General features: G+C 49.0%; 1 protein-coding gene across 1 annotated transcript in view; it reads left to right on the forward strand.

Moving 5' to 3' along the window:
• Positions 1-19,876, forward strand: part of ZNF827 (zinc finger protein 827) — a 190,477-nt gene that overhangs the window by 16,359 nt on the left and 154,242 nt on the right. The window contains exons 3-4 of the mRNA XM_030887204.2: positions 5,700-5,872; positions 14,552-15,032. Coding sequence (XP_030743064.1) covers positions 5,700-5,872; positions 14,552-15,032 — 654 coding nt within the window. The remainder of the gene's footprint in view (positions 1-5,699; positions 5,873-14,551; positions 15,033-19,876) is intronic.

Raw genomic sequence — 19,876 nt, forward strand, 5'->3', positions numbered from 1 at the left:
ACAGGCTGGTATGCTTCTTCCATGTGGGCTTTGTTGCTTCTGAGCTAGATGGCTGCTTGTTTACCTTCAAGCCTTTAAGACCCCAGATGCTATGTCTTTTGATTGCTGGGCACCATCAGCTTTCTTCACCACATTTGCTTATTCACCTACTTTGTCTTCAGTGGTTTGTCTTCTTGTCTGCCTTCTTCCTCCCCCTCCCCCCACTCTTTCTTTTTCCGTAGGAGTGACTGATGGGTTTCATCCCATGACCTTGTAGTTAATAGCTCAAAGCGTAGCCCAGTGTGTCATCTTTATCATTGTGCAAGGGGGTGGAAAAATTGAATGAGAAAATCTTAGCATTTTCCCCCACACCTCATATTTCCCCCCCTGAACTTTTCCCCCCACACCTCATATTCAGGTGAATTTTATCATGTGGCTTCAGCTCTGCTTCTCTAACTGCAACGATCCGTTACATATTTAAATCACTGGAATAGCACAGCTATTTGGCCACATTTCTTGAAATTGGATTCTCTTCATTTTGAGTATTTTAGTGTTCTCCCAGTCACCCTCATTTGTGTACTATTTTTTAAATGAACTTTGGCAGTAATTAAAACTAAGGAAGCGTAGCTTCATCATAAAGCAGATTAATGGGAACTAGGCATGGAGAATGCTCTGTAATACAACTGAAATGTGGAGAAGGTGATTAGGGTGGCGGATGGGGTGCGTTTGACGGAATAGGAAGCTCATAGTTGAAATAGGCAAGGGCACCGGGGAACTTGGTAAGGTCTTTTCTCTCTCTCTCTTTTTTTTTCTCGGAACCCCTTTTTATTGCCTTCCTCTGGTGGGGCCAGGAACTCTCAGGTCAGTGATGATGTCTCAACTTTTCTCTCCTCTCCCACACAAAACTCACTGCCATGAGTGGATGTGGACTCATAGCGACCCTATAGAACAGGGTGGAACTGCCCCTATGGGTTTCCGACACTGTAAAGTTCTTCTCCCAAAGAACTGCTGGTGGATTTTGAACTGCTGCTCTTGTGGTTAGCCCAGTGGGTCATCCACGATGCTACCAGGATTCCTCCTGAAAGCTTCCATCAAGTTGGTGTAAAATCTAGCCAGTTCTGTAAAATTAGGCGGTTCAGATTTCAAAATTCAAACTCCCTGCCATCAAGTTGATTCTGGCTCGTCCTGACCCTGTACAGTGGTTCTCCACCTTCCTAATGCCACCACCCTTTAATGCAGGTCCTCATGCGGTGGTGACCCCAACCATGAAATTATTTTCATTTCTACTTCATCACTGTAATTTTGCTACTGTTATGAATCGGACGACCCCTGTGAAAGGGTCATTCGACCCCCACAGGGGTTGTGACCCACAGATTGAGAACCACTGCTATAGGACATGGTTAAAACTGCCCCTCTGAGTTTCTGGGATTGTAACGGCTTACCGGAGTAGAGAGTTCCATCTTTCTCCATGAAGCAGCTGGTGGTTTTGAACCGCTGACCTTGAGGTGAGCAGCCCGACTTGTAACCCACTGGAAAATACTTCCTGAAGCCGGGAATCAGCAGCAGCATGCTGGTGTTGTTGTTCGGTGCCGTCGAGTCGGCTGGCTCTGATGCACAGTGACCCTAGGTACAGTAGAAGGAAGCAGCGCGCAGTCCTGGGCCATCCTCACAACAATTGTTCCTATGCCTGAGCCCACTGATGCTGCCACCGCGTCAGTCCATCTTTTGGAGAGCCTTCCTCATTTTCGCCACCCCTCCAGAGACTGGTCTCTCCAGACAATATGTCCAAAGTATATGAGACAAAATCTTGCCTTTTTCTAATACGGATTGGTTTGTCCTTTTAGCAGTCCATGGTAATCTCAGTAATTATTCTCCAGCACTGCAGTTCAAATGCATCTATTCATCTATGTTCTTCCTTCCTCAACGTGCAACTTCCAAATGCATGTGATGCAATGGAGAATACCCTGGCTTGGGTCAGGTGCGCCTTTGTCCTCAAAGTAGCATCCTGTTTCTTCCGTGCTCTCGAGGTCTTGGGGAACACATTTACCTAATGCAATCCATCTTTTGATGTCTTGACTGATGCTTCCGTGAGCATTGATTTTGGATCCACGTAAAAAAAAATCCTTGACAACTTCAGCTTTCTCTCCACTTATCATGATGTTACCTATTGGTCCAGTTGTGACGATTTTGATCTTCTTTCTATTGACCTGTGGTCTCTACTGAAGACTGCAATCCTAGATCTTCATCAGCAAGTGCTTCAAGTCCCCCTCACTTTCAGCAAGCAAGCTTGTGTCATCTGAATATCACGGGTTCTTAGCAAGCCTTCCTCCCATCCTGATGCTGCACGTTTCTTCATATCATCCAGCTTCTCTGATGGTTTGCTCTGCACACAGATTGAACAGGTGTGGTGAGAGGATACAACTCTGACTCACACCTTTCCTGAGTTTAAGCCAGGCAGTGTTCCCTGGTTCTGGTCATACACCTGCCTCTTGATCTGTGAGCACAATGAGTGTTCTGGAGTTCCCATTCTTCTCAAGGTCAGTCACAGTTTATTATGGTCCCACAGTCCGATGCCTCTGCAGAGTCAGTGAAACACGCGTACACATCTTTCTGGCAGCCTGGGTGCTTTTTCAGAACGAAGTTACCAAGCCTTTCTTCCAAGGCAGCTCTGAGTAGATTCGAACCACCAAGCATTTGGTTGGCAGCCAGTACTTAAAGGTTAAACGCACCACCAACAAACTGCTCCACTTCCTGGTGCCTCCCGTTTAATCCCCGGTCTTTCAGAGGGAATGACTCTTGGGTATGTTTCTAGACAAAAATAAAAAGATTCCATTCTCTAGTTCATTTACCACAACCATCCCCACCCCCACCACGTCTGCTCCTTTTTCTTCCTGAAACATTGTAAAGCAAATCCCAAGCAGCATATCCATTTGCTTCTAAATACTTCCACATGTATCTACAACAGATAAGGATTTTAAAACAAACAAGCAAACAAACCACAATGCCATTATCACATCTAACGGGATTAACAGTTGTTCCATAATATTATGAAAATATTATGAAATACCCAGTGTCAACTCAGTAATTCCCCAATTAATCTCAAAAGTGTCTTGACTTTTTTTTTTTAATTTCACAATTGCTTTCTTCAAATCCTGAGCCAAGTAAAGTTCATATCTGGCATACCTCTTTTATATGTATGTCTTTTAAATCTCTTTATCATAACCTTGACCCATTTTTTTAGGGAGCCTTTGTAGCATAGTGGTTACACGTTGCGCTGCTAACCACAAGGTCTGCAGTTCAAAACCATCAGCCTGCTCCAAAGGAGAAAGATGAGGCTTTCTACTCCCGTAAAAGGTTATGGTCTTGGAAACTCACAGGGGCAATTCTACCCTGTCGTATCAGGTCGTTATGAGTCCGAATGAACTCGATAGCAGTGAGTTTGGTTTGGTTTTGCCTTGTTGAAAATGCCATGTCCTTGTGGACGACACCGTGTTACTGCCATTTGGGTCATTGTCCTGTAGGATGGTGTCTCATTTGGGGTTTGTTGAAGTCCATCCTCTGGGTGTGTGTTGAACTGTATTTATTTATCACTGTGTTTCCTGAAAACTGCTAGTTATTTAGAAAAAAACCAAACTCACGGTTACTGAGTCAATTCTGACTCATAGGAGCTTTGGTGGTGTCGTGAGTGGTTACAAGTTAGGATGCTATCCACAAGATCAGTAGTTTGAGACCAGCAACCGTTCTGTGGGAGAAAGATGAGACTTCCCACTCCCCTAGTGAGTTTCTACAGGGGCAGTTCTACCGTGTGCTAGTGTAGGGTCACTATGGGTTCTATAGAGGCACGATTAAATTCAGGTTGGATTTTATTTTTCTAAGTGTACTTCACAGGTGGCCTCATGGAAGACCCCTGGCTGATTGCTCCATTTTTAGTGGGGTTAAGGTGGATCTTAGGTGTTATCAATTTGATCCATCCTTTATAAAGTTCCCCATCCACCTTTCACCTGATGATGGTTTTCAGCAGCAGTTGATTCCCAGTTTCTTAAAAGGCAAAAATAGAATCACCCAGGCGTACCGTTGTGTGTCTTGCTTTTGTATCCACCCATTCTCCTCTCTTGGATATGTTTGTGTATCACACCTGTAACTCTAGCTTGTTTTTATCTCCATATTCCCAAGCGGCAGAGGTCCAGTGTGGCACCGAGCAATGTAAGTTGGTTCACCCGGACGTTAGCAATGCAGTGGCACGACAGAGACCCTGCTCTTTGGGGCGGGTGCAGGGGGAGGGGACACGGGGAGCCAAGCGTGATCTTTGGTTGACGTGGAGGTGATCGTTGGTCTGTTTGCTTTCTGGAAAACTTGGAGGCTGTGTGGCTGCCTGGCGGTGGGTTTTCCCATCATGGGCAGCATGTGCGGAGGAGAGCGGCGGGATCCAGTCACGGCAGAGGGAGGCAGCGTGCATCTTTAGTGGCAGCCAGAGGGACAGAAATAAGTGGACAAACCCTGACCTTCAGACCCCCTGATAGTTCAATTGGCAGCAGTGTTGGCTGGAGCCCAGCACAAGTGACCGCTAAACTTCAGAAACACAGTGCTATGGAGTCCCACTCAGGCCAGGGTCGTGACCCTGTAGGACAGAGTAGAACTGCCCCTGCAGGACTCTGAAAGTCTTTTTGGAAGCAGAGTGCCACTTCTTTCTCCCACAGAGTGGCTGGTGGGTTCGAACTGCTGACCTTTGAGTTAGAGCTTTCACGGGGATGCCCCCAGGGCACCTTCCGTCAGCTCTAGGGATTGCAAAAGGGGGTCAGTTGGTTTGGCTTATGAAGGGAGTTGGCTTTCTGTAGAGCCATGGGGGTATTTTCTGCCTCAGTGTACAACCTGGTGGCATTGTGGTGAAGTGCGGGGCTGTTAACAGAAAAGTTGGCAGTTCTAACCCACCAGCCACACCTTGGGAGAAAGATGAGGCTGTTTGCTCCCATAGAGATCTACAGACTGGGAAACTCTATGTAGGGTCTCTGTGAGTTAGAATCCTTATGACAGCGATGGTTGGTGAGGCTGGTCTGCTCCTGTAAGGATTTACAGCTTTGCAAACACAGAAACTCACTGCTGTGGCGATGGTGCTGACTCATAGTGACCCCACAGGACAGGAAAGAAAGGCATCTGTGGGTTTCCAAGATGAAATTTTACGGGAGTAGAAAGGCTTGTCTTTCTCCCACAGAAGCTGCTGGTGGTTTCGAACTGCTGAACTAGAAGTTAGCAGCTCTTTGCTTAACCATTGTGCCAAGGGAGGTAGTCTACTCTGTCCCATAGGGGGCGCTCTGAGTCGGAATCAACTTCATGGCTGTGGGCTGGGTTTTGATTGCTTTATATTTCCCACCATCTGTCAAGGTCCAAGCTCCGGGCTCCAGCCTGGACTTGGCTCCGGCAGTTTCCTTCAGGAAACGAAGCCCTGGAGCTCAGCTTCTTGGCAGGCAGTGCTGGGGCAGCCTCCTGATGTAAGACTCCCACCAGAACGGGGCACCCGGCAGACGTGAATACGTGAATTCGGGGTTTTACCTGAAGAAACCAATCACGAGGCTTCCCAGAACATGGCCCCAAACCCGCAGTTGCCAAGAACCAAGATGCCTCGTTCGTAGTGTTGTTTGTAGAGCCGCGGGTGTGAGTTAGTGCTCGATGCCATGTCCCTGTCTGTGTTCCTCAATTTGTCTCTCTTCTCCCTTTTTCCCAAGCCTCAGAAGAGGAAAGCGGGAAGCCTTTCCAGTGTCCGATCTGTGGTTTGGTTATCAAGAGGAAGAGTTACTGGAAGCGGCACATGGTGATCCACACAGGCCTAAAAAGCCACCAGTGCCCGCTCTGTCCCTTCCGGTGTGCCCGCAAGGACAATCTCAAATCCCACATGAAGGTAAGCCCTCCGCAGAGGACCTCCCAGGCAGGGAGACGCGGGCAGAGGCCTGGCCCGGGAGCCCCGCAGCTCTGCTCCCTGGAGCCGAGGGCAGAGGGATGCAGGAGGAGAAGGTGGACACGGGCCTCCTTGTAAAGGTACCGATGCCTGCTTTGCAGCAGTAACTTCCAGGCCGAGAGAATCTTCTAAGGTATGCAGTGCAGGAATACTAATAAAGGTAAAGAGAAGCAAGTCGTTGCGGAGGCTGTTTAGACTCACGGCAACCGCAGGGCGTGTTTCGGTGTCTCCCTACACGCCATTGTCGTTTGAGTGGCTGTGACCACTCCGCAGTAGATCACCAGCCTGTTAGTTCGTAGTCAAAGTCGTCACTGGTGGCACCATCCCGGGACTGGAGAGGTAGCACAGAGCCAGCTGGTTCTCCAGGGGAACAACAGCCTGCCTGGTGTTTTCGGGGGCACTGGTATTTTCTGGAGCCCTGGTTGGTGTAGTGGTTATGCATGGGGCTGATAACCACAGGGTCACCAGCCAGCCGCTCAGTGGCAGAAAGACCAGGCTTTCTACTTCCATAAAAAGTTTACAACCCTTGGACAGCCACAAGGGGCAGTTCTATCCCATGTTACAGGGTTGCTATGAGTCAGAATCAACTCGATGGCTGTGAGAAAATGAAGACGCGTTGGCGTGGGAACAGCAAAAGGGATACGTCCGAGACAGACCACAGTAAAGTGGGGCAAAAGTCGCTCAACCTGAACACCAAAGAGAGGGCTTTTGGCCTTCCCCTTTCCGAGAGAATGTACCCCTGTTAGCACAGAGTCTCTGGCAGGGGCAAATAACGACTGTGTCAACTGCTCCCTGAAAAGTTGGAAGTTGGAGTCTGCCGGAGGGTCCGTCGGTAGAAAGGCCTGGTACTCTACTTCTAAAGGGTTACCACCACGGAAGACACCGTGGAGCACAGTTCCTCTCAGGACACACGTCTTTCACCCTGAGGTGGTGCCAGCGCTGGTGCTTTGCTCTTCGGCTTGCAAACCCAACAGGGCACCCTCAGAGGCACCCAGTTGAGGGATGAGGATTGAAGGCTCTTTGGCTTTACCTCTGCTTAGCCCCGTGGGACTCACTGGAGCCAGTCCTGCCGAGCCTGAGAGTCCTCCTGAAGGCTGTCTGTGCTTCAACGGCCTCAGTTCCTGGGATTATGCTCACCACACTTTGAGGACATTGTTTTCCATGTTCAATGAAGAACGTGGGAACGGGGCAGGGTGGGGGCACATGTCATGTGTCTGTAATGCATCTGTAGAGAATTCATGAGAATTTTTGTATCCCGCTTTTAGATGAAGTGTTGGAAAATTCCTAGTCACATGCAAATCGTTTTTAGCAGCCCCTCGTTGGCTTGAAGAGTTCTGCTTAAAATGCAAGGAGAAAACGGATGAGATCAACCATAATTCTGACCACATAATCTTGGCGTCGTGATTGTCTGCCTCAGCTTCCACTCGTGCGGTTCAGTTTGAGCTCAAGGGGGGCATTTCCATTCCGTGGTTCTGTTATAAGTGAGTTGAAGGTAGGGTCCAATTGGTTTAGTGGAGTTTCGATAGGGGAAGGGGGGTGGGTGGGATTACAAAGACAGTCAGGGAATGGGTGATTTCTTGGGGACAGCAGGATGGGGAGGAGGAGGGACATGGGGAGTCCACATCAATGTGTGAAAGAAGATAGAAAAGATTCCACAGTTAATCGTGGTGACGATTACACAGCCCCTCTTGATAGGATTGAGTGAACTCCTAAATTGTATGGTATGTTAATTATAGCTCAGTAAACATGAAAAGCAAAACAAAACAAAAACAACCTCATTGCCATGGTGTCGATGCCAACTCATAGCCAGGCCCCCCTGTGAGTTTCTGAGACTAACTGTTGATGGGAGTAGAGCGCCCCGTTTCTCTCCCGAGGAGCTGCTGGTGGTTTTGAACTGTCGACCATGCTGACAGTGCAGAGCCACTACACTAGCAGGCCTCCATACAGATAAAAGGAATCGAAATCAGCCACTGAACATAAAAGACAATAGAAATACTTTTGAATGTGATAGACCTGACTTGGGATCCTGTGGTTTAACTTACCAGCTGAGTGGCCTTGACCACATTACCTTTTAGACATCTTCTCATCTGTTCAATGGGCCTCATGATGTTTGTGGGAAGGAGTTGAGATCGGTATTTAAGGGGATAAAGCCGGCCGAGTGACAGACACGGAAGACACAGTGGGTAGTTATTTCTTACATTAATGCTATTTTACATCTTCATAATAGCACGTTCACTGATTTATTTTTTTAGGTAGTGTTTTGCTCTTGACTTTGTTTATAAGGTGTCCACTCCTCAGCTGTAAAACAAAACAAAAACAGCCCTCAGTCACTGCCATTGAGTTGATGCCGCCTTATGGTGATGCTGTAGGACAGGGTAGAACTGCCTCTGGGTTTCTCAGACTAACTCTTTATAGGAGTAGGAAGCCTCCTCTTTCTCCCTCTGACCACAAGTAGTATGTCATTAAAACATTTGCTTATTTCAAAATCTGGTCGTCAAAGCCTTCAGTGGTCACGGCGTAGAATTGTAGCTCCCCCAAAGCATGATGGGACACAACTTCCACTGCCATTAGGAATTAGTTTAGAGCACTAGAAATAAGAGGGGACAAGAGTGAACTTTGCGATGAATTGTGTTTTCTTTCCTTTTACTGCCGCTTCCCCTCCCCCGGGAGTAGCCTTCCTCTTTGCAATCCACTTAGCCCAGAGGTCTGGTTGGTTGAATTTGACTGAACACACCCTGGGGTCTTTTCTTTAATCCTCCTCTCCCATCACCTTCCCTCAAGTAACATCTCCCACCTTACCCTCTGCAAGGTGGATTTCCTTAGCAGGATTTAGACTTCCAGAAGCAATGCCATTCAAACTAAAAGTGGCGTCTTTCACCTTCTCTGTGTTTCGCTCAGGAGCTGTGCTTACCAATCGGGTCTCCTGCCTTTAAAGCTTCTGCGAGCAGAAAACTTGCATCCAGCCTGACACCTTGTAAGCTTGGTTTCAGCTCAGGGTCACTTAAAACTACCTGTTTATAAACCCATGGAGGGGAAGGGAGGGCGGGGGAAAGGCTAGGCTTTCAATAGCAGGAACTGCTGACCCTGAGACAGCAGGGAGGCCAGTCGGGTGCTTTGATGATCCGGACGGCGGCCATGACAGTGTTACAGATGAGAGCTGGGAGGTCTCTGTGGGTCATGGGGATCTTAGAATGCTTTCAGAACAAATCAATAACCAGTACAATAAGGCAGTTGTGTGAAATTACTTCTTTATTTAAACTCCTGGTGTCCTAGCCTGTTGAGCTCCAACTCCGGCTTTTGAGAAGGGAAATGTGAGGTGGGCTCGGGCAAGTTGAATGTTATCAAATGGGATACGCTTTCTTCCGCCTGCCTTCCACCTCACGCGAGGGACTTTCTGTGTTTTCTAACTACAAGTGCTTTCTTCTTAACGGGATTCTGCAAGTATGGTCTACACATAAATAGGAGGGTGTGGCCTTCTGCATGGTAACGTCTGCTGTGTTCACCAGCAAGACCCACGGCCCAACTCATTGCCATCAAGCCGATTGAACTGACTCATAGAAACCGTACAGGGCAGAGGAGAAGTCCCCTGGGACTTCCTAGGCGGCCATCTTTGCAGCTGCAGACGGCTGCATCTTTTCCTGAGGAGTGACTGGGGGTGGTCTCCAACTACTGACCTTTGGGTTAGCAGCCGCGCACTTTAACCCCCGCACCAAACTAGAGAACCAAACGCACTCCGACTCCTAGTACTCCCGTAGGACAAAGGAGACTTTCCCCAGCGGGCTTCCGAGCCTGTACACCTTCATAGACGCAGACTGCCTCATCTCTCAGAACTGGTGGTTTCTCACTACCAGCTTTGGGTTAGTGGCCAAATGCTTAAACCCTGGGCCACCAGCGCTCCTGAAACCAACCAGTTAGACTGATTACCAGTGGTTATTAATTGTGAGGACCCACTGAGTCAGTTCTGACTCAACCACTCCATGTATGGTGTGCTGTCTCATCCTGCTGCATCTGCTCACGTTTTATGCTTGGGTCCATTGTAGCCCCCACTGTCCATCATCTCCTTGAGGGTCCTCCTCCTTTTCAGGGACTCTCCAGTTTAAGTTTGATGGCCTTCTTTAGGGACTGGTCCCTCCTGATAACACGTGCAAAGTACATGAGTTGGAGGCTGGCCAGCCTCGCTTCTAAGATGTGTACTTCTTCCAAGAGAGAGCCTATCAGTAAACTCCGAAAACCAACTCACTGCCATGGAGTGGGTGCTGACTCTTAGTGACCCTCTGGGCCAGGGTAGAACTGCCCTGTGAGTTTCTGAGACTATAACTCGTCACAGGAGTAGAAAGCCTCATCTTTCTCCCATGGAGTGGCTGGTGCTGTTTAACTGCTGACTTTGCAGTTAGCAGCCCAACTCGCCCTATACCAACAGGGCTCCAGGGCTCTGATAGATACAAACATTGATACATTTGCTGAAAAGTTTACCTAAAACATGAAGATGTGAATGAGCTACTCTCTCAAGCCTTTTGGTCAGAAAAGCCTTATTTAGCATCTCAGTACCACAACATAGTCGAGGTGAAGTCAAGGAGATCAAATTCATGCTGTGTGTCTTATGGGGTTGTTGTATGGGTTAAATGAGATCGTGCGCATAAGGCGCTTAATTCAATGCCCAATGTGGAGAAGCACTCAGTAAATATAGTCTATGTAGGAATTATTGCCTGGAAGCCATCTGGATGCACATTAACATTTATATTTAGACGTAAATCAATGAAATGGTGTAAGAAATTACTCTAACGTAACTTCTGCATTTTTCGTTTCTGGATGTCAGTTTACTGTTGAGGGCTTAGGAAAAGCAATAAACAAAAGAATATAAAATTAACCCCTATCTCTTGTCACCCAGGCATAATCATTATTACTATTTTGATGTATATCTTTCAGTATTGACCATGTATATCTGTATTTTAAAAAGATGACATTTTATATAGTCAACAATTACGGGATCTCCTTTATTCTACCTAAGTATTTTAAATAAACAGTCCTTTCAATCCTCCCTTTCATCCGTAATATGATGAGCGAGTTTTCATGGCCTGGTCTAGAGGGAGCTTGTCAAAGCTGCCCCCAGCTCCTTCAGAGTTTCTTAGAAATCCTTGAAGCCCATAGGATGAGCGAGCAGATGGGAGTTACGTGTGACATGCATACAGTACAGCAGACCAGGAAAGGTCAGACGGGCTGCCTGGCTGGGTTAAAGAACCCTGATGAGGTGCAGTCAGGCCGCAGGACTGAGAACTCAGGGTGTGGAGGTCTCCTGGGTTCAGCTCTGGCCTGATGAAGTGCCTGGCCTGGTCCCCATACATGGAGCTGAGCTTTCCAGCATTTATGCTCTGAAATACCAAGGTCTCAGGCTTGTGAGTGCACCTGGTAGTAATAATGATCCTGGTAACTCCATGATACCATTTTAAAAGCCATCAGACAACCGTTGCTAACCAGTCGATGTTGACTCACAGTGGGGGCCTGTGTGTGCCAGCGGAGAGGTGTGCTCCAGTGGGTTTCCAAGGCCTGCGTTGTGATCTTTGTTTTCATCGCTAGATCACCAGGCCTTTCTTCCTAGGTGCTTGTGGGTCGCTCCAGCCTCCAACCTTTTCGTTAGCAATCAAGACCATTAACCTTTGGTAAGTGAGTCCCTCTAAATGTTGGTCTGTAAAAAGAATGAAATCTTTTAGACAAGTTTCTCTTCACATGAACATAAACACTTAAGAAGTTTTTAAAGCAAGTGTTAGGCCAAAGAGAATAAAAGCCAAAGATCTTCTTAGGGGCCCTGGAGTGTGTTCCGACTCATATCCACCCACCTCACAACCTTACCAGATACCGCCTGGTCCTGCACTGTCCTCCCAGTTGTTCTGTTTGCGCCCACGGTTGGCAGCCACTGCGCGTCCATCTTGTTGAGAGCCTTCCTCGTTTTCACTGCCCCTCGACTTTACCCCTCCTGCTGAACATGCCTAATGTCCATGAGAGGAAGACTCGCCATCCTTGCTTCTAAGGAGCCTTCTGGATGCAGAAGCACTGAAGCAGAAACGTTTTTTTCTAGCCGTAGAGAAGGGGAAACATTGGAAGAGCAAGGGCACACTTACTTCCCTTGAAAAGCAAATGGGGATACCGAGTCCGTTTGGGAAACGGAGTTAGGCCTGCAGAATTCAGCTCAACATCACCTGTTTTTCCTGTAAATATTAAGTTCCCCACATTTGCATATAGCCAGGCCAGGATTTCCCGGAAAAGACCCCACCTACAACCCTGGTACACACCGCCCAGGCTCTTTTTGATTCAAGGCTCCCTTCTGATTTTAGAACTTGGGCTTCTCTCTCTGCCTTTCTCCTTCTTCCAGAAGCTGCGCTCTGTCGTGTCTGTTCTTGGATTAACTCCTCTCCTCTCCTGGGTTAACAGATTTAAGGACGCTGTGGAAATGGAATCTACCACCTTGCTCCACTCTGGGGGGCGGAAGCTTTCTGCCTCGTGACCTTTACCACCTGGTTCCGGGGCATGACAGCGGCATGGCCGCGCCCGCCAGTGTCCAGTCCAGCGGGTCTGTGAGCTGAGGCCTCGGAGGGGTCTGTTTCAGGGGCACTGGATAGGAGAGGTGGCAGGAAACCAGGCTTCTGTGAGGAAGTGAATGAAACGATGAGCTCCTGAGTTAAATCCCCTTGTTGTGGAAAACAGAGAAGGGCCATTCTAACAGCCAGGGACAAATGGTGTGTTTACCTACCCCCCTGCTCCTCCCACCCCCAGGCAGAGGGGAAGCCATTTAATGAACAGGCACTTGGCTGCAACTGAATTTAGGTTTATATGGCTATTTCTGTTGCGAAGGACCCAGAATGTCTTCTGCTGGTTTTTTCAAAAAGCCACAGTGGGGTGCTGTAGCGACAGGATCTCACCATTAACTTTTAATTTCTTTGCTTTTGTTGGTCACTTAACATTATTTAAAAGTATGTTTTGGCTGGCGGAGAACGCTTCTGGATTGCATTCAGAATGTATGCACAGCTGTAGCGAAGCCTGCTCTCTTGGAATGGAATCCTGTATCTGGGGACCAGTTAGCACGGTGGACTAATGGACGGGCCCTAAACCTTGATGAGGCCTGGGTTCAAATCCGGCTGACATTGCTACATACTGATGTTGTGTCTCTTCTGTTTGGGGTTTGAATTCCTACCACTTATTGGGCCCAGATGACACAATTGGCTGTTTCTCCTGCAGGGCCCGGAGGGCCAGCCCGGGAGTGGCAGGGGTGGTATCGGTCAGGGCTGAAGGCCATTGGCAGAGATGAAAGGGGGAAGTTAGGAGCTGACGGAACACCTGCCAGCCCTGAGCCAGGGCTCAGGCCAATGCAATTAGTTCCTTGCTTTTTCGAGCACTGTATTTGGAGCCCTGGTGATACACAAACATACTGCAGCTGATCCCCATCTTCAGTGGATTGTGAGTTGGGTTGCCAGTTGCAAGGTCAGCAGTTCACAACCACCAACTGCTTCTCAGGAGAAATATGAGGCTCTCAAGTCCTGGAAAGAGTTTCAGTCTCAGACACCCACAGGAGTAGTTCTACCCTGCCCTGTAGGCTCACTACGAGTCAGGATCAACTCAATGACAGTGAGAAGATTTCTTGAAATTTGATAGTAGCCAGAAGAAACAGTTTCTTAGAATCTTTATAGGTATTGCGCACAGAAGCCTGCGACTGGGTTTAAAAATCTGCCTCTTGGCAGACATCAGAATCTGGAATGGGAAATAATCATGTTTGCAAATGATGGATGGTTTTACCTTGCTTGGGAGTCCTTGGTGGGGATCAGAGCATGGCTTTTTTCCCACTGGTTCCACATTGGGCTGCTAACCGAAAGGTCAGCGGTTCGAAACCACCAGCCCCTCTGTGAGAGGAAGTTAGGGCTTTCTACCCCCTATAAAGTGTTACAGTTTCAGAAACCCTTAGGGTAGGAGGGCAGTCCGACCCTGCTCTACAGGGCCGAGATGAGTCGCCATCAACTGGATGGCAGTGAGTTTGTTTTTGTTTTGGGCTTTCTGCCCCTTCTCTAGCACCTTGATTCTGGGGCTATCCATTGCCCTGTCTATGAACTGAGAACGCCTGGGGACCATTATTCCTCGGGTCCTTAATGACCTAAAAGAAGCATCTCGAAAATGGAAACCGTGTTTGTAAAACACAGCGTATTCTCTGGGTGACGATAATTGTGCTCATGCAAAGTGTTATTATTGGGAGAGGAATTACTGGACAGTTTACCTCTTTTGACCCCCAATGCATAATTATATCAGTTCGCATGGTGCTAGGTTTATAGTATTTTCTCTGAAGACGTCCACCGAGATGGGATGATGGGCTGTAAGGAGGATTCTCCCAACCACAGCATCCATAGGCAGTTGTGAGCGGGCCTCTAATGATGGGCTCTTAACCTACGCGGACCTGCTCTACCTTTAGGGACTCACCTCCGTGCTTGGGGCACAGTAATGAAATGCTGCGTGTGTAATTTTGCCTCCTGGACCAGCCCTGTGTACTGTGAGGAAATCATTGATGGATGGTGTGGATATGCAACCGGGCGTTTCCCCTTAGCGCGCAGTGGGTGTAGCTCATTCTTCTTGCTTCTCCATCAGGTTCATCAGCACCAGGACCGAGGAGAGACCTTTCAATGCCAGCTATGCCCTTTCACTTCCTCCCGCCACTTCAGCCTGAAACTCCACATGCGCTGCCACCAGCACTTCCTGAGGACAGACGCCAAGGTGAAGGAGGAGATCCCAGACCCAGATGTCAAGGGCGCTCCCCACCTCAGTGACAGTGCCTGCCTGGGGCAGCAAAGGGAAGGAGGAGGGACAGAGCTAGTGGGGACCATGATGACGTCTAACACTCCAGAGAGGACTAGCCAGGGTGGGGCTGGCATCTCGCCTTTGCTGGTGAAGGAGGAACCCAAGGAAGAAAACGGCCTGCCCACCTCCTTTACCCTGAGTGCTGCCGACAGGCCCGCCAACCACACAAAGCTGAAAGACCCCTCCGAGTATGTGGCCAACAGTGCGTCAGCATTGTTCAGCCAGGACATCTCTGTTAAGATGGCGTCTGATTTTCTCATGCAGCTGTCAGGTACTTGACTAGGGTTGTAATCGCTCGCTTGCTCTCTCTCTCTCTCTCTCTCTCTCTCTGTCTCTCTCTCTCCCTCTCTCTTTCTCTCCCAGGGCTCTCACCTGCACAATGAGCTGGTAGGAGTTAGAGGAGCTCGGGATCCCATTCAGTTCTCATCGCCTCTGCCTTCATGACTTTTCTCCTGCCATTTTCTTTATTCTGCTTTGTTTGGCAATGCTTTGAAATGAACATGGCTTTGGTTGGGTCCAGAAACAAGAGAGGTCGTGGATTTCCTTCTGGTTTACGATGCCCCTTGCCCCTGGTTTTTTTTTTGGGGGTGGGGGTGGGAAAAGATGGGGAGTCATGGTATGCCCTATTTTTGTCAATTGCAGGGTGCAATTTGAACTCTTTAATTTGTCTCCGTGCTGGTTTTTTTTCTGAAGGAGATGGAATATACTATGTCATGTTTTTCAAATATGTGGTGTTCTTAATGTGGAAGATTTCAAAGAGTTTTATTCGGAGTATATAGACTTCACATTTGAGCAAAGGATAATGTTGAAAGCATTTTTAAGGGGTCGAAAAACAAAACCAAGCAACCAGAGACTTCTTTCCCAACCGCCCTTGATGCCGTTTTGGAAAGAAAATGGAATAGACCCTGTTCAAAAACTGATTCTCAGTCATTAACATCTCTTTCCGTCACCATCAAATTCAACATGATGCTTCTGTTTGTGGTAGCCTGGTTGGTTGGTTTTCCCCTTTTCAGTTACTGTGCCTAAATGTCGAGGCTGAGCGGGGACTGGGGGGCTGCCCAGGGAGCTCTGTTGTTCCCAGCCCCCTTCTGGAATGACCAGACATGTTTGGGGCTTGTGCTGCTGCTCATTATGTTTTTTAAAGTGTGGTTTTAAATTTTCAAGGAGTTGCAGAGGGTGGGGAAAGGTCAGTTGAGAATTGGTTCTGTCTTTCTGGGAAGATGGCAGTCCCCACGATGATTTCCAAATGCCATTTCAGCTCTGTGGAGATTGACAATACCCTTTTAAGTGGAGAATAATTGGTCACCGCCTTCTTTCAATGGACCGTGAGTCGCATTTCACTAAATGTCATTGCCAGGTGAATTAGAGGTTCAGCCTCGCTCTGAAGTCCCTCCGCTCAGTCGGTCCTTTGGAGACTCCTGTCTCCCCAGATCCTGGCCCTCAGAAGTAGGAGAACGTAGCCCGGGAGAAATGAGGAAAAACAGGAATGGATGGGGGGGGAGGTGCCACGGAAAGAAATGACCGGAGGAGGGAAATAGAGCAGGAATAACCCGGAGATACACAGACAGCCTGCAGTGTAGTGAGGGAGGGAATAAAGTAGACAGTCAAAAAACCCCAAACTCATTGCCATTGACTCACAGAGACCCTGTAGGACAGCACGGAACTGCCTCTGGGTCTCTAAGACCGTAACACGTTCCAACAGTAGAAAGCCCTGTCGATTGCCCGAGGTACAGCTGGTAGTCTTGAACTGCTGACTTTGTAGTTAGCAGCCAACAGGTCACCACTGTGCCACCAGGGCTCCTGCTTAGGGGGGATTGAGGCAAAGGGACTAAACGGTGCTTCTCCGCAGCCTTGAAGTATAGCTGGGTTCTCTACTCTCCTTCCCCGCCTAGTACGTCCCCATCCAAGGGAGAATGTGGTTGAAACGTGTGGTGGAGTTTTCCAGTTTCAAATCTTGGGAAAATATGGAAAGGGGGAGTGGTGTGTGTTTCCATGCAGCCCTGATTCTTTGTTACCCCGTTTCACCTCCAGGGAAACAGTGGTCTTTTCTTGATGGTTTCTCAGAAATGCTGACACTGTCAGAAGCCAAACCCAAACCCAGCCTACTGCTGCTGCGTAGATTCTGACTCACAGCGGCCCTCTAATAGGTTTTCTGAGGCTGTAAACCTTGATGAGAGCAGACGGCTTAATCGGTACTGGTGGGTTGAACCATGGACTTTGTGGTTCCTAGCCCATCACTCACTAGACAGCACCACCAGAAGTCCTACGATGTTAAAACAAAGGCCCCCTGGTGATGTGCTGATCACATTGAGCTGCTACCTGCAAGGTCAGCCGTTTGAAACCATCTGCCGCTTCTTGGGAGAAAGCTAAGGGTTTCTACTCCTCTAAGGATTCAGTCTTGGAAACCCACAGAGACAGTTCTACCTTATCCGAGAAGGTGGCTGTGAGTCAGAATCGACTCGCTGGCATCGAGCTTGATTTTTTGGTTTATGGAGTAATAAGAAAGGAGTCCTGGTGGCATTGTTGGGTAAAGCGTTGCACGAACTTCAAGGTCAGCACTTCAAAGCCACCACATGCTCTTTGGGAGACAGATGGGCCTTTTTTCCGGGGGAAAAAGATTTACAGCCTCAGAAAACCTCTGAGTTGGAATCCCCTCTACGGCAGTAGGTTTTATCCACGGTCCTTGGGTGACACAGTTGATTGTGCCTGGTTACTCACCCGTAGGTTGGGGGTTTGAAGTCACACGGTAGCTCCGTGGAGGACAATCCAGGTCATCTCGCATCAAGATTATCGCTGAGAGAGTCCTGTGGAGCTCAGTTGTACTCTGTCACGCGTAGGGTTGCCACCAGTCAGAATCAGTGGGTTTGGGGTTTTTGATTGTTCCTGTAGTGTATTCCTGAGGGAAAGAATGCAAATAACATTCATTTGCCATAGCTTCGATGAGAGGGCATTTCCTTACTTCAAAACAGAGAAAACCCAAATAAGGGGTGAGTCACTCTTCGTAAAGGGTTACCATTCCCTTTTCTCCTGGACTCCAGGAATCTTTTAGCCCTGGAGAAGAGTGGTGGGAGGGGGGCTGAGGTTTCCTTTTGGGTGGCGCCTTGGCAAGTGACGCGGCCCCTGCTGGGCTCAGCTCTGAGTGCCATTTCAGCCTGTAATTAGCCATAGAGCCATCTCCCTCCACGGGCACAAGACCGGGCTTGTAAGGCTGCTGAGAGCCGGGAGCCGGATCACACAAGGGGAAAAACCGGTTTGTGGGGGTGGTGGTGGTGGTGTGAAGGATGGTGCACCCCAGCTTTTCTATTGTGATCTCATTTGCTCAGTTCAGTACTGATGTGTGTGGGGGGTGCTGATGGCTTGGCACCCCTGAGTTTTGACCAACTGATCAATTGGCATATGAAAACAGGTAACAAATGTCCACTCTTTATGCAAAAGGCCCGAGCAGCTATTTTATGGTGGTGTGCTCCAGGTCCTGAAACCTGACTTGTATCCACTGTTACCTAGCAACCTGTGATAAAGTCACCGGGGAGTGAGCTGCATCGGTAATTTGTGTGTGTGCATATTTGGATGTAAATGTAAACTTGGTGAGTGTGGCGCTACAGCCCACGGGAGAAGATCTGCTGAAGAGAAAAGAATATGTTTGGGGGAGAGGTTTTTATTTTTATGCCCCTGACTCTGTGGTTGGCTGGGGCCTGACAAGGAGAGGCTGCTGCTGGCTGTGTGGATGCGATTCATGGACAAGAAAGACAGATGCTGCCGAGCTACGCCCGAGTCCTAGCCCTTCCCACCGCCAGGGTCGTCGAGTAGTAGCTGGCGCCCGGCCTTGTCCCCTGGCATTATAACGGTGCCATTGTTCCTGCGCCGAGTTCTTAGACGGGCTCTGCCTGTGCACCTGCTGGTACGATTGGGCGCAGCTGTTGGCGGCCACCGAGTCTGTGAGCGTCCGTGCCAGCCAGATCGCCGTCTGCAAACCCGGAGCACAGTGACAAATGCAGGCGTTGAAGACACCCACTCACTTCCAAACGAGGGACCGCGAACACTCGATTCTTTCTTGCTGAGTGATTCAGGGGGGGCTTCGTGGCTCCTCTGATGAGAACTAAGCACAAAAGCGCTATAGGGGTGATCCCCAGCCTCCACGGGGTTCAGTTAGGAACGGACTGGCATCATCCCTTCTGAGGTTCCTCGTATTCTTGGTTGTGAAATAAAGGCCCCTTTCTGAGCCGTCAGCTGTTCTTCTGTGTGAATCTTGGTCCTTCTGGATTAATGTTGCTCCCTAGCGCCAAGCCTTTCCAGGGCCAGCACCTCAGTCCACTCAGAGAAGAGTAAGGGGCACCCCCTACTGTCAGCTTTCTCCAAACTCACTGCTGGCCCCTAGCGACCCCCTGTGGGTTTCCGAGAGAGCCCAGACTTTCTCCCTGGGAGCTGCTGGTGGTTTCGAAGTGCTGACCCTGCAGATCAAAGCCCAACACGAAACCACCTCTCCACCAGGGCTCCTTTGTAGGACTAGGGGAATAGAGGGATTCGGTAGACCTCCCTAAGGGTTTGGGCCGAGGAGGCAGGCAGGCCTTTCAGCTAAAAGCAACAGCAGCCAAAGCCCCATCATCCTCCAGGAGCCTCGCTCTGAAGTCCCTCCGCTCAGTGACACTTCCGTCGGTCCTTTGGAGACTCTTGTCTCCCCAGATCCTGGCCCTCAGAAGTGGGAGAACGTAGCCCGGGAGAAATGAGGAAAAACAGGAAGGGATGGGGAGGGAGGTGCCACAGAAAGAAATGACCGGAGCCGTGTTGGGAGCTATGGTGTTACACACTTGCTTTCGAGAATGGGAAGTTTATGCAGAGCTTCACATGCCAGACCAAATGGTCCAGCGATGTGATTTGGGATATCCAGGGGAGGGATGTACCCCCTCATTGGTACATCCTACCACACCTGTTGCCTTTGAGTCAATTCTGACTCATGAGGACCCCATGTGAGTCTAATAGGGGTTTTGGGAAGTAAATTACCAGGCCTTTCCCTCGAGGGTCCTCTGGGTGAATTTGAACTTCCAACCTTAGGGTTAACAGCCAAGCATATTAACCCTTTGTCCCACCCAGCGTCTCCATGGTATACTTAAGTTAAGG

Source organism: Echinops telfairi, unplaced genomic scaffold (assembly GCF_000313985.2).
Source record: "Echinops telfairi isolate 266 unplaced genomic scaffold, ASM31398v2 ScPeMD7_5868;HRSCAF=6743_1, whole genome shotgun sequence".
NCBI classification, from domain to species: Eukaryota; Metazoa; Chordata; class Mammalia; order Afrosoricida; family Tenrecidae; genus Echinops; species Echinops telfairi.